This window comes from Paramisgurnus dabryanus, chromosome 13 (genome assembly GCF_030506205.2).
Source record: "Paramisgurnus dabryanus chromosome 13, PD_genome_1.1, whole genome shotgun sequence".
Classification (NCBI taxonomy): Eukaryota; Metazoa; Chordata; class Actinopteri; order Cypriniformes; family Cobitidae; genus Paramisgurnus; species Paramisgurnus dabryanus.
In genome coordinates this window covers 4,095,826-4,115,656 of record NC_133349.1, presented here as the reverse complement: position 1 = coordinate 4,115,656, position 19,831 = coordinate 4,095,826, and the positions used below count along the sequence as shown (strand labels likewise).

Sequence of the window (19,831 nt, the reverse complement as noted above, 5' to 3'; positions counted from 1 at the left end):
CCCTACAGGCACTTCAAATAAGTCAATATTAAGATGTATCACAACATTGCATAAATAGATAAAAAGTACAAAACTGTGTATATCATTTCTTTTATGAGGCTATGAAATGCACTTTCCATGAAGCAGTAAAAAATCATAATCGAATCATAAGAGATAGGACAATATTAAACCATATGCCCTTGGTTTAAGTATACAAATCAAACTATTGGAACATTATGGCAGAATATACAAATATGTTAGTTGTTGGACAGCACAGGAAACTCATTTGAAAGATGAGGATATTAACTTCCAGAAATCAGGAAATGACTCTGAATAAAGCGTAATAATGTTTGGATAGAGAAACTTTCAAGGCCAGATTGACACCAAACAAATACGTTCAATCATCATAATGAATGGAAGTAAAAACTAATTTCAGCTCAGGAGATCTGCTGCTGTTGTCTATGGCTAGAACTGTAGAACTGAATGTGTATTTTTTGCTTAATGACTATAAAATGTAGTAGTATTACTAACCAACATCAAAGTTTTCTTAGGGAAGTCATGCAACTAGGTGACCATATTTGCAATGCCTGCGGGCAGTTAGTTAAGTCATGCAAGACTGAAGTCCTATCTACCAGGGCTGCTCGATTATAGGCAAAATCATGGTCCGGACTATTTTGGTAAAAATCATAATTCCAATTATTTAACATGGTTACTTAAAGACTGATGTCAGCTTGCGTGAAATGCATATAACTTTACAAACATAAACAGGATTACTACCTAGTTATCTGACGTTCGGACATATGCAAGAGCGCAGTTCTCTGCACGTGCGAGAGAGAAAGAGAGAGAGAGAGAGAGAGAGAGAGAGATAGAGAGACGCCCCACGGTGCAGCTGATTATATTTTAAACAAGAGGGATAGTACAGGTCACTTGAGATGCATAAAACCAGATGCAAGAGCGCGTGCAGGTGCGAGAGATAGAGAAAGAAAAAGAGCGAGGGTGAGAGAAAGAGAGCGAGGTGCAGCTTGCAATCGAAATAGAAAAAAACTATTAATTGCACAGCCCTACTATCTACTTGAATGGGGAATGACAGATCTCTCCAAAATCACATTTAAACAACATATCTCTGACCAAAAATTAAACCTGACATCAACTGTACCATAGCTTTAGTTTTTTAACCTCAAATTGCACTACAAACACCTTTTTCAAATTCGTTTTAGCTACACAGGTTGACAAGCACCTCAAATGACTCTGTACAGAGCCTCTCTGTCAGAAAATCATCAGCCTTTATCGATCAATGACTGTTTCTGTTAACTACAAGGTGGGACGTCTGTCATAGTAATAGGAGGGATCTTGCTAAGTACAATATACTTGCCATCATCCTATTAAACTGATTTTTTAAATAGCTTTGCTGGTGCGCCATATCTGTCTGATCTCATACTTTGCTCCATATAAGTACTTGCCCTAAAAAATGTGCACACACCTATAAGCAGGAGACATTCAGAAAGATGTTAAAACTGCTAAAAAACTATTTTTTTCCGGTAACACTTAGGTACAATAAGGTTGTATGTGTTAACAATTAGTTAATACATTAGCTAACATTAACTAATCTAGTCTCATCTTAGTTCATGTTAATTTCACCTTTTACTAATGTATTTTTGAAATCAAATGTTGTAGCTGTTAACATTCATGTTCATGGTGGATTAAAGGATTAGTCAATTTTCTTAAAAAAAAATCCAGATAATTTACTCACCACCATGTCATCCAAAATGTTGATGTCTTTCTTTTTTTAGTCCAGAAGAAATTCAGTTTTTTGAGGAAAATATTCCAGGACTTTTCTCATTTTAATGGACTTTAATGGACCCCAACACTTATCAGTTTTAATGCAGTTTAAAATTGCAGTTTTAAAGGACTCTAAATGATCCCAAACGAGGCATAAGGGTCTTATCTAGCCAAACAATTGTCATTTTTGGCAAGAAAAATAAAAAAATATGCTCTTTAAACCACAACTTCTCATCTTCCTCCGGTCGTGTAATGCACCAGCGCGACCTCACGGTAATACGTCATCACATCAAGCGGTCACAGATGACGTATCGAAACTACTCCCCAGTGTTTACAAGTGTGAAGAAAGAGGACCGTTCAGACGTTGTTGTATGTCGAATGATACTAATTAATGCCTCAGTTTATTGTTTAAAATGTGCGTTTCATACAGTATATGTAACACATGACCTTTCCACGGCATTACGCAATTACGTGAGGTCGCGCTGGCGCATCACACAGCCGGAGGAAGACGAGAAGTTGAGGTTTAAAAGTGCAAATTTTTTTTTTTTGCGAAAAATTATAATCGTTTCGTTAGATAAGACCCTTATGCCTCGTTTGGGATCATTTAGAGTCCTTTGAAACTGCATTAAAACTGTTAAGTGTTGGGGTCCATTAAAGTCCATTAAAATGAGAAAAATCCTAGAATATTTTCCTCAAAAAACATAATTTCTTCTCTACTGTACAAAGAAAAGATAGTGGTAAGTAAATTATCTCGATTATTTTTTTAAGAAAATGGACTAATGCTTTAATGCACCATAAACTAACATGACATTTGAATTTTTTTATTATTTATTAATTCTTGTTATTGTTCATTGTTTGTTCATGTTAGTTGGTTTAATGCATTTACTAATCCAACCTTATTGTAAATTGTTGCCGCCCTTTACAATGCCCATGCACATTACATTACCTCGTTCTGAAGTTGGCAGGATGAGGATGTCCATCATATAAAGATAAAAAGTCATATTCTTCCTCCACAGCGAAGGACTGAAAAACTATATGAATTCTGTTCATCTCCTCTGCTACAATAACCCAAGTACAGTTCGCTCCATTGGGGTATCCTTGAGGAAAACCTGGACTTTCAATGGTCCCATTTTTCCCTTTTAATGTCCCACCACATGTATAAATGAAGCCTGGAAAAAAGACGGGAAGAAAAGAGAATGAAATATTAGTGCGCTGTCAAAAGTCTGTATTCAAAGTCACCATGAAACGGCATTTTCATTTCCTTTGTGTAACCCATAATATTTAAAAAGAGAACGAAATAAGACTTAAAACTCTTTTCGATACTTGCTATCACACACCAAAGCAAAATACTGTAATTAAATAAACATACCAAACAAATATTTGTATTGGTAAAGCATCTAATGTGCCTAACACTTGTACACAGTACAATAACATCAATTCACACTTTTAAATGAATCATAGTTTGGGAAGAAAATATTTGCAGTTTGGATCTCGCAGCATGCCAAAGTGACAACACGGCTGACTGTTCAGGATTAAATTTAGCAATCTTTCTGGGCTGTGAAAAGGCAACCTCAGAGCCATTACACATCTTCTGGGAAACCTCTTCTATAGCTAGTTAGTATTCATCTCCACAACATGCATTTCAAGTCTCCCATCTAAAAAAAAAATTCAACTGGTGACATCTGACGTTGCGCTCGCATTGCTCAAACAGTGCCGGTTTCTGTTCTGATAATGGTAATGGTTTGGTTGGGTTGTGACATGAATTACTACAAGAATACTGTTGAATGTTTGAGTTAACTTCATCAGATGGTTGTTCTTGGAGACGATAGTGGCTTCATTTACTGACCGTTCCACATATTTCAACCCGCATAGCATCGTGGGTGTTCATCTACCACCTGCTACACACAAATTAGCTGCATTTTATGTGACAACGTGAGCGAATATACTCGTAATGACAACTAGCATTAATTGAGCTCTTCTGTTTATCCCTACCGCTTCCCTTAAGGCATAATTAGCTTTACTGACTCTCGAAGATAAAGGATCTTATTCTCGCTACTGATTTTTTTCCTCAGTTGTTGGCCAGGAGAGCAGAAAGTATGAACGCTGGTGAGAGACGCTGGCACTGATTCACAGCCAACCGGAGCTCCAATTCGGCACAATAACACTCTGGAGATCCAGAAAACAACGCAAGCGATGGAGACATTCAGCAGAAAAACATGTCTGGGTCATTACAATTAGCACAATGTCATGTGTTAATTTAGCATAATATTATCATTATTGTATTGCATCTAATTGTTTATTGGTGATAGTGATTTTATTTTATTTTAAGGTGCAGTAGGTGATTCTCTACAAAAAGATATTTTGTTGTGCTGGTTAAAAGTATTCACTATGTTGATGGGGAAATGCACGGAATGAGATTCTCCCATTCACCCAAATGGTGAATATCATAGTTACAGTTTTTCTAAACTGGTTCAAACCAAAGGGGCAACCTTCAGATCTCTCTTATAAAGTCAACACAGAAGTGACCTAAACTGCAATTCATCCACGGGCCACTAGACGCTCCAAAAGGGAGTCAATTTCCATAGACCCCCATGTTAAAATGCCCAACTTAACAGTAGAAAATAAAATGTTTTCACCTTAAATGGTTGACGTTAAGCGTTGGTGAACTTTATCGTGGATCCGTCGGCGCCGCGTCACTGCCGTAGCTCGCGGCGGAAGTTGAACATTTCTCAACTTTTGAAGTGACAACGCGAGCATCAGCTAATCAGATTGCCTTATCCAAATAACCTAGGCAGAGCCAGCCAATTACGTTTATGGAAGACTAGAGCATGTGCTGCGGCCACTGTGATTGGCTGTTGGCCACACTTCAGACAAGCCTTCCGTCAAGCGTTAACGCTTTCGCCCCGTGTGAATGCGCCGTTAAAGTTCTGAATAAGTAAGATTGCCACAGCTATCCGCTCAGCTCCACCCACATATTTGGCACATGGTGACGTGTTTGCCAAAATGGCGATGGCTGGCTCCGCCCACTTTTGGCTTAAAAAACGCTCTTTAGAAACATACAGTTGACGTCACAGACACTACATGCATGTTTTATACCAGGAGTGGTGAAACCTGGGTCCTGGAGGGCCACTGTCCTGCAACCCTAATCAAACACACCTGAATTTCATTTGCAAGTAATCCTGAAGACTTGAATTAGATTCTGAAATAGCAACACAGTGGCTCAGTGGATAGCACTGTTGCCTTACAGCAAGTCCCCAATTCGAGCCCCGGCTGAGCCAGGTGGCCTTTCTTTGTAGAGTTTGCATGTTCTCCCTGTGTCAGTGTGGGTGTACTCCGGGTACTCTGGTTTCCTCCCACAGGCCAAAAACATGCAAATAAGGCAGATTGGAGATGCCACATTGTCCCTCCCCCAACCTGTGTATGGATCAACTTGTCTGAATAAAACTTGTGTATGGATTAACTTGTTCTCGCCATGAATATAGCCGTAGATGTTGGAATAGCAAAAAGGAAGAAGAAGAACTAAACTCTGCAGGACAGTGGCCCTCCAGGACCAAGGTTCCCCACCCCTGTTTTATCCAATGTATAGTTCAAAATTACTGTATAAGGCTTTGCTTATATTGCTGCTTTGTTGTGGCTGTTTGCTAAAGCACTCCATCCTCCTCTGGAAAGCGAGCCTTGGGCAACAGCTCATTTGCATTTGCATTTAAAGGGAAAAAACCCAAAACTATGCATTTCTGGTCACACCTAAAAAGTGATAATTTTAACATGCTATAATAAATTATCTGTGGGGTATTTTGAGCAAAATGGTCACATACACAATTTGAAACCAGCAAAAAGTGAATGTAGTAGAAGTAAAAAAAATACTGAAATGAAGTACGGCAAAATGAAGTACGGCATGTACAGCATGTTAAATTACATTACATATTTTACATATTCTATTTTATGGTAATGAGAATTAAAATTTGTACACTGCCATCAATGTTTATCATCTCATATTCAAACACCAAATGTCAAGAGATACCAGAGAGCCATAAGAACATAACATCTTGACTGAGAAGAGGTAAGACGACGATACAACACAGATAAAATGATAGCAAAAGACTTAAAGCTGCTTAATGTTATGAATCCTTGTGCTTTGACTGGGTGTATTTTAAAGCGCGCTGTTATGGTTATGATGCGCATCCACAACGGGAGTTAAACTTTTTGTCCAATACATAACTTAGTTTAAGTCTTGCATTTTGTGCAGATAGATACACGTTGTATGATATATTTTATACTGAATAATGAGTAGGGGTGCGCTGGGCAAAACCTAACGCGGGGTTAGTTGTAACAAGCACTGTTTACATTGTTGCAAAAGGTTGAGCATTTTGGTTTTCTAGTAGTTTTCCATGCTGCCAAAAGACAATCTCCCGCAAATTATTGGAAATGTATAATGTTTTTCCAGAGAGTTATTGATGAACGAGTGTTTTGGTGGCATGTAATTAAATTTTTTCATCATCTGTTCTTCCAGTTTCTAATTTGGGTGTGTAAGATACCAAATCCAATGCTATGTCATATTAATCAGTGTCTTGTTGACTAAAACATGGCATCATTTTGAAATATGTCTGCAGCTCTTAGCAACTTTTTTGGTGGGCTTGAAAATATTTTGACTCAGCGGGGTTAATTGTAACGGTGTGTTACAACTAACCCCTCAGCAATTACAATATGAAAACCGCTAATGTTAGCGTAATTCTTGTCGTTGTTTTAAATAGGCTATACATGAATGATTGCTGGCTGCCAACAAAATTAATGTGCCTGTCTTATCAAAAATCACGTGTCAAATATATATTTGTTCATATCTTTAATATTGATTGAATACGGTCACGTCAAATATTGAAATCATCATGAAATGAATAGCTAAAATCAGACTTTGATGCTCATTATCGCAGAATTTGATTTTGAAACTGTAGTATGGTTATTACAGACTGGGTCACATATAAAAAAAATTTGTCATAATTGTGTTGCTTTTTCTCACATATTTAGACATTTGTATCCATTTATAATTGAACTATTGTTAGAAAAGAGCTGGATGACTGAATATAGTGTGGATACATGTCTATTATAGACAGATATATAAACAATATCCACTTCAAGTATATAGACAAAATAGTATTGAAATATTTGCCTGCAAACTTTATTTTTAGCAAGTGTTACAACTAACCCCCTGCCTGTTACATTTAACCCCACCTATGGGGTAAGTTGTAACGTTTTAACTTCTGTCACGTTTGGTGTAATTGTCCAAGAATGTTAAGTACTAGAAACAAACTTCAAATGGTCATTTGTAGCAGAGATGTGTGTGTTGCTTGTGTAAAAATATAATTAATCAAACTCAAATACGTTTTGAATGATTGAGCCAAAACTAAAAAGCGTTAGGTTGTGCCCCGCTCTCCCCTACTAGTTCTTCAGATCTATGCATGACTCAAAATGAAAAAAATGGTGATACAGTAGGAATTAATGGGCACTGTGCTAAATGTCATTGAAAATAGTATGTGCCATTATTATATTTGATCATTTCTACAATGTTCCATTGACCTCAGCATTCAGGAGCGGAAGCAAACCCTTTCATAATGTTAATTAGAAAACACATTCTATTGCATATCTATTGCACTGCCTGCTATTGCCAAAATGACTTTGAGGAAACAAAAAAACATTAATACATTGGTTGTAGGCTTAGAAGCCCAACATCAAACAAACGGCGGCAAAGTCTTTGAAAATCATGCAAATGCCCTCTTTATTCCACAATCCTTTTATGGAAATAAACAAAACCCACAAACATTCACGAGAAAAACCGGTAAGATCAAAATGGTTTTGTGATTGATTTGGTTGAATGTAAATTACATGTAGATTACATGCCACACTTAAGATCAAATACATAATGTAACCAAGGTATGGTATACTGTGTGAACATTAGGCATTATCTAACATTACGATGGGTTCCAGTGTTATGAGTGCGCTTTACTTCCTGTTTTCTTCAAAACAATCGCATCCTAATGACATAAGCGCGCCCGGGCTCGGATCAGTCAAAGTACAGTGTGGCCCTGTCCCAAATGGCACACTCCAGACTTATGGATTTCCTCAGAGTCCACACTTTGATGACATCACGTAGTCCAGACTTTAGGGACCCTTGATGCAAGTCCACGTAGGTGCACCGGAGTCGTATTTTGGGACAGACTCGAGCATCACACCGGAAATAGGTAGAGAAGTTGTCGTCAGTGTGAACTCCTCCCTTCCGTCGTCTGATTGGTCTAATTGCCCTTTCGCAAGGACTTCTGGGTTGGCCAAGTGCGCGAAGCCTGCTGCAGTGCGGGCTTCGCCGAAGACCGCATCAAGGGGGCAAAGGAGGCGCTGATGAGCACACTTCAAAGCGTAAAAATGACAGATGGGACACCCTACGGACTCGTAGACTAAGCAAGAACGCGCAATTTAAGGCCACGAGACCGAAAGTCCACATGAAGTGCGCCATTTGGGACAGGGCCCTTAGGGACCCTTGACGTAAGTCCAAGAGGGCGCACCGGAGTCGTTTTTTGGTGCAGACTCGAGCGTCACGCCGGAAATAGGAAGAGAAGAAGTTGTCCATCAGTGTGAACTCATCCCTTCTGTCGTCTGATTGGTCTGACTGCTCTTTCGCAAGGACTTCTGGGTTGGTAAAGTGCGCAAAGACCGAAGACCGCACCAAGGGTGCAAAGGGGGCACTGAAGAGAACACTTGGGAGCGTAAAAATGACAAATGAGACAGCCTACGGAGTCGTAGACTAAGCAAGCATGCGCAATTTAAGGCCACGAGACTGAAAGTCCACATGATGCGCCATTTGGGACAGGGCCTGTAAGTGCGTGCTTCTGGGGGGGGAGTAGAGAGAGGGGACAATCACACTGGGACATGGTTTAGTTGGGTTACGTATGATATGAGTGCGCCCTTAGGGCTAGGTATTGAGTGCAATACTTTTCGATACCAAATCCTACCCTGGTGTGCCAGTGCCGTGCAGATTTTAGCTCCAACATTGATCAAACACACAAGCTAATCAATGTTTTCATGATCACAAAAAAAAAAATCACGTGTAGGTGTGTTTGATCAGGGTTGAAGCTAAACTCTGTAGGGCACCTTCCCACCTGGGTAGGATTTGAGGAACCCTGCCATAGAGTATCAAAAATGCATTTTCGTTCAATACCAAATTTCAATAACTAAAGGGATAATTTCACCAATGTGTGTTCGACTTTGTGCTGTGCCACATGATCTGACATCAAACATCAGTTCTGTATGCTTCTGAATTGCTTTTGCAGTACTCTGATGTCATATGCAAAAGCATAGGCGTGTGATGAAATATTTGCAACCATAGACATAAAATACATACATAGATACAGTGGTTGAACAAACGTATTAGATCACCTAACAGATGTGAAAATATTGAGCTTTTTTGCCTCCAAAACATGATTTAATTTTATAATGATGGTTGCTCTGAGCACAACAAATATCAGATGAAGTGAGTCTTACTATTTTTAATCCACTTTTAACTTAAAGGTAGGTTAACACATGATCCTGAAACATTTTTAGTAATGCAGGTTAAAAGTCTCCTCACATCCTGATTAGGGCTGCAACAACGAATCGGTTAAATCGATAAAATCGATTTCTAAAAGTGTTGGCAACAAATTTATCTAATTATTTAGATAATAATAATATCTCTATTATTTAACAAAATAATCGATTCGTTGTGTCGCGTGACGCAGAGACGTTTAATAAAAAAAAGGAAAAAAACTTCAGTTAAGCGCGGAGCGGAGTAAACACACTCGCACTGCGCTCCAAACTGCCTAATTCCATACTATATAGTAGGCAAAGAGTACGAGAAGTAGTGCTTTTCGCCTACTATATAGTATGGAAGTATGCTGTTTGGGACGGAGCGTCGGTCTCTCTCGCGCACGGTTGCTTGCAGGTTCGGTGCCTCATAGACAGGGCTGAGAAATGACAGGGTGGTGGAGAAAAGATAAAAAACAGCAAAGGTAGAGGAAAACCACATGTCAGTGTTTTACTCCTCCCAAACGTAAGCGCGTCACCTGGAAGTTATAGCTGGCAAAGAGGTAATTAAACAAAGACGACACGCTTATGCTTTAAGGAGCGATGACAGCGAGTAAAAAAAGTTTTTAGAACGAAAAAAAACTCCAAGGATATTAAACAAAGAAATAAAACATTGAGAGAGAGTTGTATGAACTCTTTTTATATTAAAATAATCGTTAGTTGCAGCCATAATCCTGTTAGCAATCACTGTGTTAAGTTGTTTAAATGTTTTTTTTGTAGGAATTTATGTCATCTGTGAAAGGCGTAGGTAGGACCAAAAATTTTTCAACCAATCATAGATTTCAGTACGACCGGACGTTGCCTTTGTTGTCCCTCCTACGTAAGAGTAATTTGAATGCCCACCGCGCAGCTAGTCCACGCAGACACCATACGTCATTGGCGCGTTCACGTGTGCTCACCTCCTGTCTGTAAACAGCGAGAATAGCAAACTTTCATGCTGAATTGACAACCTGCGCAGGAGCCACAAAACGAAAGACATCTTTTATAACAACAACAGCAAAAACTGCCTGGATCAGCAAAGAGCAAAAACCCAAATTAACATCGGTAACTTTACTGCTTTACCACCAGATGCAAACAGCGCAGGAGGCAAAGGGTCTGAAAGGGTCGTTGCACAGTTTATTTTGGTCAGGTGAGTCTGATGTATAACACGATATGTTTGTATTTAGATGGATTCAGATATTCTACTTTGATGAAACATTGTGTTGCTTATGAAATTTGTGTTCGTTTACAGATTAGCATAACGATATAGTTACTACGTCTGCACAACCGAACGTGTGCTTAAACTAATTCTGATGTAAACCAGTTGTTTATGTTGGTTATTTTGGAAATGTTGTACTGCAAAGTTTTCTCACTGGTGAATGAGACATGAGATGTGACCGTCTGATCTGTGCATGTTGATGTGTTTTGAAAGAGGCGTGACGATTTGACTGGAAGGTGGGAACATAATTTCATTGCTAGACGGCTACCGTTAGCATTTTTCAAAATGTGATACCCTACCTTTAAATATTTGGTATTTTTGTCACAATTAAAGCAGGACATCTGCTCAGTACATGGTGTCAATATATTTCATCAGATCTTCAATGAAATGTAACCAAGTTATCTCATGCCTTCTGCAACTCAAGCCAAACACTTTCCTTTGAATGTACAAGTGCAGTTTATTTTCCAATTAGCCCCAAATTTATTCAATGGGTTTGAGGTCCGGCCTTTGAGGGGACCAGTAAGAAAAATTCAGCACACCATACAATATTGGAGAATTTTGCTTTTTCCATGTTTGAATCCCAGCGTGCATCATCAACATTTGATCCGCTATGCTACCGTATTTTGTTATTTAACAGCGTCATCACACGATCCTTGTCCAATCGGAACACTGAACTAAATGTTTCATAATGTTCAGTCTCTGAACGCTTCAGCAGGGAGCTGTCTATGTGTCTGTGGTGAAAAGGGGTAATTCTGTCTGAATACTAAATACTAAACTAGTAATTTTTTCGGGCAGCCCAATTGGAGGCAATCATGGACAAAATCGGCCTTTGTCTTTGTGATTAGTGTCACATCATGAGGTGATTTTAGTCCTCAATCGCCTTTAAAAGAGGTGTAAAGATAGACTCGGAGCTGTTTCTCAAGAGCTATTGAGCACCGTGCACATTCATTTAGCATTCAGTGTTTGGTGGACCCATAACTCATCTCATTGACATCACTGCAGCTTATAACCACACGGGTCATTTAAGTTCTGCATTAAACACAGTCATTTGAAGCAATCCTAAGGGACCCCCAAACAAGGGTACTTCAGCACACTAAAGAGAGTAGATTTCAACAAACCAATGAAACAAATGTGACAAACTTTACTCGATTAATGATAGATAGCATGGGGTTGTGTGGGCTCAGATGTTGCTCTTTCATAGCTCAAGAGCGTCATGTTCTTCTCGGTTATCTTTTTAATGAATGCAAATGGTGACATAAGGTAAATACAGACTTATGAACAGATTGTGGATGAGATAATTTCCTCTTTAGTGAATCTAATGACAAATCTATATGTACATTTATACAAATGCACTTTTATGACTTCATGGTTTCCTGCAGAAAATTTGTTAGTTAAGGTGGTAGGGTTGTGCAGGTGGGCGGGCCGGGGGCGTGGCAATCAAAGGGGCGGGGCGTACGCGTCATGATGAAAATATTTTATTTAAAACACTTAAATAAAACTCAAAACAGGCTAGTTATCCTCCAGACAGTGACGGACCATGTCTTTCTCTCATTTCGACCATGTGGTGTTTGGTGGAAATTTTTTTTGGATGACCTAGTTAAGGTGGTAGGGTATCCCAGCTTAGATGGGCCGCCCGAACTGAAAAGTGCTGTGGGAAACCCTGGACTTATGACAAATGTTTAAGGTTGGGCCACACTAAAAGATTTTAGATTTTTTAAATCTTATCAGACTTTTAAGATGTAGAAAAGACCACAAACATGACGATAAAGAAATCGATGATCGATGAATGTGATCATGACAGCACACCACACACCAAAAGATTCCCTTCACAAACAACCCAAACACAGGGCATGGGAAATCTCGCAAAGTCTCTCGTGGTCATACCAGGGCCGGCACCACGGGGCGTTGCCCCCTCATCGGCACTATCCCGCCCCCTTAGATCACGATTAATGTTGAATGGGATTATAACCCTCAAACGGTCCTTGGGGTCTATATAACCCCAAACGACATTTCATTGGTTATTCAAAGATATAAAACTTTGTGACTTTTCCTAAATAATCTATCTTTACAAACACAAAAAAAACTGGGCTTGATTCGGTTGTTCTAAAGGTATGTAAAAAATTTTTTATTATCTGTCCCTTGGGGTCAATATGACCCCAATTGAAAGTGAATGGGAAATGCAAAAATATTTACTTGTTTTTCATTTGCCAAAAAAAAAACTCCAGCATAAATCTGAAAATTGTGACACAGAAATGAAGGCCTGGTACTTGTGCACAAATGCAATACAAACACACACACACACACACACACACACACACACACACACACACACACACACACACACTTATACTCAGTCATATTTCTGTGGCATTTTGCAAAAACAGACATTTCAAAATGCATCAAAAACTATAAAAAATTACTATTTGAAATAATATTTATTTTTAATGTCCTTTCTAATGTTTATATTCAAAAAATGTATCACTAAAGTAGTGATTGCATCTGCTGGTCAAATTATTTAATTCCTAAACTGTAATTCTTTTATGTTTTTTCTAAAAATGATGGCTGAATTCAACACCTAACACCTATATCAATATCTAAAAACAATTTAAATCAAATTTACATAATAATTTATGTGAATTTTCATAAAAATTTGATATTTTTCAGGCAAGCCAATGGTGTAGTTGATGAATTTAGTGGTAAACAGGTACAAAAGTACTTCAAATCTCTCAAAACACAGCTTTATTGTATAGATGAGAAGTAAAAAAAATATATATATGATTTGTATTATTAAAAATGTATATTTTTCTTACAATTATGCGTTCAATTTTGGGGTCATATAGAACGAGGAGTGTTTGAGGGTTAATATAAAATGTGCACATTTGCCTAGTGTATTGTCTTCCTAGAGTAAATGATAAGCTAAAATTGCGAAATTTTATTTAAGGATGGTCTGTGAGGCAAAGTCGAATTTTGATTGGTCGCTTGACTAAGCATGTTTCCCACCCTAATAACATTACGCAAAATTTCTTGCACTACGGAAAGCAAACACAAAGGCTACAAACATTCCATAATTTTTAAGGTAGTATATTGCAACCTTATAGCAGGGTTTCCCGCAGCACTTTTCAGTTCGGGCGGCCCACCTAAGGTGGGATACCCTACCACCTTAACTAGGTCGCCCCAAAAAAATTCCACCAAACACCACATAACCGAAATGAGAGAAAGACATGGTCTGTAACTGTCTGGAGGATAACTAGCCTGTTGATAAAACATTTAATTCATTAATAATCTAGTATGTGTTCATTTTCTGTCATAGTTTCTTCAAAATTGAGTTTTATTTGAGTGTTTTAAATAAAATATTTTCATCATGACGCGTAAGCCCTGCCCCTTTGATCGCCACGCCCCCGGCCCGCCCACCTGCACAACCCTACCACCTTAACTAACAAATTTTCTGCGAGAAACCCTGTTATAGTAACTAATTTCACCACAGACATTGGAAAATGAATTAAAAAGAAAGAAACTGTAGCAAATGGCACTAACTTACCTCTGGTCCAAATAAGCAGTATTGTGCTAATATGTAGGTAAGCGTTTTTGTTTTATAGTAAGAGGTCTGTACATTGCTCACTATTGCCGCAGTTTTTGTGGTTATATTACCAAGATGTTTGATTATAACACGGTAAAACTAAGGAACGTACCAAAGCTATATGTATTTTATATGCATTAGTGTGATCGCCCCCTCTTGATATTTCAGACGCCCACTGGCAATGGCACTGGGTCATACTGTACGTGACTTCACAGTAAACAAACCTGGTGGACGACAGGCATAAAGATCAGCTCGCTTTCTGATTGGGTAATATTTCATGCAATGTGACAATCTACAGCGTGTGTGCGCTTTTGATGTTCCCCCACAGGATTTCTGATCGTAAATATTCAACATGTTGAACACCACAAATCGCATAAGATAATCAGTACGACTACCAACACGATCAGAACTTTACCCAGGATTGTCTTAAAGGGGACAGAGAATGAAAAACCATTTTTACCTTGTCTTTGTTGAATAATGGTAGTCTACCCGCATTCACTAACATACAAAAAGTGCTAGACATGCTAAACATCTCAGTCTCATAGAAATTCCTCTTTTAGAAATGTCAGCCAGAAAACGGCCCAATCTGAAAAACTGATGCTTATGACATCACAGGCATCTCACTGCCCCTCCACTTTAAAATAATTGGCTACATTTTTTGAGTGGCAGCAAAGTCAGCCAATCAGTAATGAGATTGCAAGTTAAGCCAGTAGGGGGAGCCAAATAGGTGCAAAACCGCTTGTTTAAAATCCCCCACCCTAATAGAGCTATCTGAGAGAGGTTTTTAGGAAGCTTCTAAGGCATTACAGACCCAAACAAAAATTGTTTTGTCTACATGTCACATCACAGAACAAGGATAAATACCCCGTTCAATCATTCTATGTCACATTTAAGGGGGAAACAACCCAAATTCGGGCCGATTATCTTTTAGTGCGCGGCAGCGTTTATATGTGAAATCCAAGATATATGAGCCGTATCTTAACAGGAAAGATGTTTCAGAGGCAGTGTGTTTATATTGCAATAAAAGATTATGAAGACAAACCTTTAAAACAACGTGCACCAATAAATCACATTCAATGAGACCAGGAACGTGCATTAAGACAAGCGAGAAAGTGTGTTAAGTGAAGCAGCAATGTAACCACTTTGCCCAACATTGCACACATACATCGTTCTGCAGGTTAACACCGCGACAGCTCTATAGAGAAATAAAATGACTTCTGAGGTTACTAAATGAAGCATTACATTTATTAATGCCCATAATGGTTGGTGGATAAGAATGAGTACAAATTTGCTGTTATCATTTATGATTATTGTGAAGATTTACTACAACCACACCTCCAAATGGCAAAAAATAGGCCTAGTATCTAACTGTACCTTTACAGGGCAAATATCGTAAGCTGTTGATATGTGCGCTGCTGTGTGAACGAGGTCTTTAATAAAAGATTTCTGACCCGTAAAGCAATCGCTTTTTTATTTTTCTTGTTGTTTTTGAAGAGTACGGTTCATCTAATCTCTAACCGAGCACTGAGTGCAAACGGCATACAAATAAAGCATCAAACCGACTACAAAAATAAGCCCTTCTGGAACAAAATCCATTACTGATCATTGCAAATTTTGCGTTTCCCATTGCTTTAAAAATGCATCGTTACGGCCCCCCAAAAGCATTTAGATGTTTTATCCTCACTGCTTATTTCTGCTTTGCTTTCAAGGCAGGGCGTCTCTCGTCTCATCCACCAATCACTCCGATTATGCGCTGCCCTCCCCGGGGTGACCACTGACACCCTAATGGTGGCACGCCCGCCGCCGCCCGCCATAAATTCATACGAGAAACAGCATTACCATCACGCTGCGCTGGCAGAGCAGGGAAAATGGGTCAGTCATTCGTATCAACATCTAAACACATAAATCTCATTTAAATAGAAACGCAAGGCAGAGATGGGAACCAGCTGCTCCTAGGGTGATTTTAACACGTCGTCCACACCCAGCAGCCATCGTAGAGGCGGACGAAAGCTCAATCAAAACTGATTTGTTTTGCTAGTGGAGAAGCAGCGAACAGATGACAATAGACCTCAATCTTATTTCTACAGGCATAACCAGATGGCCAGGAAAGAAACAGAATTGACAAGCTCAAAAATGTTCAGCAACAGCATGAAATATGTGGGTATTTCACAGTAGATGTGAGGAAAATATGCGTGTCCAGACCCTGTGTTGTCCAGATCAAGCAAACATCAAGCAGCCCGATTTGAAAAATGTCTTTAAAGAGCCAGCAGGTTGTTTATAGATCAAAGTTTGATTGACTGATCTGGTCAATTGTAGTATAAAGCATACTTTAAAGGGCCCATATTATGCAAATTCCACTTTTACAAGGTGTTTAGACATAAATGTACCATACAGCAAAAAACACATTTTCAAATACACAGTCATTTTGCTACCCAGTCTCAGAAAATTATGTACCTATTGTAACATATTTTTTTTAATTCTTTTTCATGATACTGTCATGAATTTCCGCGTTTTTTGTGATCGTGTCACAAATTTCTGTTTACTTGTCATTGTCACGTATTGGTTACTCAACTGCTTTCCTATTTTCAAACCATTGTCGCTTCGGTTTAGGGTTAGATTTGGTCTTTGCGTTAGGATGTCACTTTAAGTATTGGTTTATACTATTTTTTTTTCTGGTTTATTTTTTATATTTTCTAAATTTTAAAACATTGTCGCCTGGTTTTAGGGTTAGAATTTCATTTATGTAAAAATAGGTAAGAAAATAGGACAAAACAGTTGAGAAAACCAATACATAACAATGACACATAAACAGAAAATCGTGATACGATCAAGAAAAAAAACGGGGAAATTCGTGACAGGATCAAAAAAAAAAAAAAAAAATTACGTGACTATAGGTACGTAATTTCGTGTGACTGGGCTGTAATTTTAATTGTATTTCAAAATATACAAAAAATGGCCTGCTGAAATATATTTTACATTACAAGAATGTATTTTTCACCAATATATTTTTTGGCCATTTTTGTACATTTTAAAATATATTTTATAAATAAATATATATTTTAAAGCATTTATATTCACATCGCATTGGAAAAATTTTGTTTTCAGGTTTGAAAAGGTAAAATTAAATATATTTTCAACTAAAAATATATAATCTATATCTTTAAAATATTTAAATATTTAATTATATATTATATAATAATAAAATATTGTAATTTAGTATTTTATACATGCATATACATTTTATACTTCATAAATTTGATACAAACGTATATCTTGGTCAGGAAAAAAATATTTTTGCTGTATGAGTTCTAAAATTAGAAATGTATTTGTTCCCCCTGAAATATATGCTGATACATGAAGGTTAAAACTAAATGTATTTTCACATTTAAAAATATTTAATTAAGCTTTACTTTCTACAAAATGTACTTAGCATATATTTAAAACATATGTTGGGCCAAATAATTTTTTTCTGCCATATGGGGTTTGTTGGCAGCATGTAACCCTACAATGAAAAAAATCCACCCACACCTTTTTTAATCCCCATTAAACCAGAGCAAACAGAATGAGACATGCTGTTTTTATTCTATTGTTAATATGACATCACACTGATAAAACCCCACCCACAGCCTTTGACTAACTGGTTAACTTGACCCAAAAGCATAACCAGTAGCTCATTTGCATTTAAAAAGGTACACAAATGAGAAAACAGAATTTTTTTTTGCCCAAATAAGGGCATTTTTGATAATTGCTATAACAAATTATCTGTGTGTTTTTTTTTTTAGCTGAAACACAGTCTAGGCACACCTGAGACTTACATAGACCATTTTGCAGGATTTAAAAACTAAAACCTGTTTTAGTTTTTTTAACACTTAACAAAATAATAATAATAATAATTAATATTAGAACAAAATACAACCAACAGAAAATGTTTAACTTAATCAAAATGTAAAATAAATGTGAACTAAAAAAACAACAAGAAGTGCTTCTGGACCAGTGTTGTTTACATCTTGCAAAATGGTTTATAATATCTTGTAAAAATGGGCATAATATTGGCCCTTTAAACATTGCTAAATTCTGTTTACAAAAATATCTAGTTTATTGTGCAATTGGAGTCAGGCAATATCAAGTTCAAATACACCGTATGTAGTCTATAAACTGGAAAACAAGCTCCAAAATACCCATATTTATTAGTGAGTTCATAAGGAAACAAGCTGAAAGGCACTTATACTGTAATAAGTGGACATGTCGCTGCCGGTGTCGTTCTTCTGAAAGGTCACTGTATCTCCGTGATTCATAGCAGAAAATGCTCAGGTGCAAAAATGTATAAGCCTGATTCATTGGTTGTCATCGTTAGGTAAGTTACTTACCAGTTTTATCATTGTTTTCTTTACCCTGATGTCGACTTATAATGTTAGTATTTCTTTCTGGCTCCAAAAACGGTAATTATTTTCCACAGCCTTTCAACATACCGAAATAAAACTAGACCTTTCGGGACTGCTTTAAGAATTTAATGCGTATAATTTTTAATGTTAAAGTACTTTCTCTTACACCACATTAATGTGCAGAGACAACTTTAAGTAAGGTATTCCCGAGTGGGAAGCGCCAACGCTGTGTTTTTTAGCAGACACTTTTCATTGGACATAAAAGTCTCATTTTAGGAGGCTACATTTCTTGTGGTCTTTGCACCACCATTAAGCAACAGAAACCTCTTTTAATATATTTGGAAATGTAGTTGTTAGAGAAACTCTTCCTTCAAACATAAAACTTTAACTGCACCAGCTTACAACAGGATGAAACCAGCTAAGAGATCACATGTCCTACGCTAAGATGAAAACAATCGACTGCACACCCGTGGATCAATCATTGTCAAATCCGCACGGATGTTATTTAAGTCAGCCTGACACTCGTCTGTTGTTTAAATCTGCTCATTGTATCACAAAACAAACTATCATCGGCTTTACGATTCAAAGCCAGTATTGATTCTCAACAGGGCAGACGGGTAGATGAAGCAACGGGGATCTCAACATGAGTGAAATTGATCAGAACGGAGCAGATGGCCCTTTGAAGCCAGGAAACAGGCCAAACGTTGGGTTAAGGACCAAAAGTTATTTTCCTTACTGGTTTTATCTCCGTTACAAACTTCAAACCCAATTTTACAAAGAGAGCAAATAAAATCATTTGTACGCATACTAATTAATGACTGCCATTGCGTTAGATAACAACTGATGGGAACATTCTTGATGCACTAAAACATGTCCAAAAACACTGTTAAAGGGAAAGTTCACCCAAAAATGAAAATTGTGTCATCATTTTCTCATCCTCATGTTGTTCTAAACTAGCGATGTTAATCTTCGATTAATTGTCGATAAGAATTAAATCGATAAAACTTAACGATTGTCGAAAAAGCAAGCACGTGTGGCGGCGCAAAGCACATACACAGCTGGTGAAAAAATTAAACGAGCGAAGAAGTTAAACTAGCCATGATCACAACGATGCTCGATGCCAAACACACACCTGGGCTTTTTAACCTCATTCGAGACGAGACTGGCTGCTAACGCAACGAAATGGCATTGGCAGTGGATCTGAGAGGGTCCGATGCCGAAAATGCAAACACGGTTACTGAAAGCAAAGACCCTCTTCAGGGAAGCCAACAAGATTAGCATAGCAACGCTGCTATTCACTGGAAAGGAGAC

General features: G+C 37.9%; 1 protein-coding gene across 4 annotated transcripts in view; it reads right to left on the bottom strand.

Annotated features, from left to right (window-relative positions):
- csmd3a (CUB and Sushi multiple domains 3a) overlaps positions 1–19,831 on the bottom strand; it is a 398,763-nt gene that overhangs the window by 360,780 nt on the left and 18,152 nt on the right. For all 4 annotated transcript variants that reach the window (XM_065298900.1, XM_065298902.1, XM_065298901.1 and 1 more), the window contains exon 2: positions 2,705–2,927. In XM_065298900.1, coding sequence (XP_065154972.1) covers positions 2,705–2,927 — 223 coding nt within the window. The remainder of the gene's footprint in view (positions 1–2,704; positions 2,928–19,831) is intronic.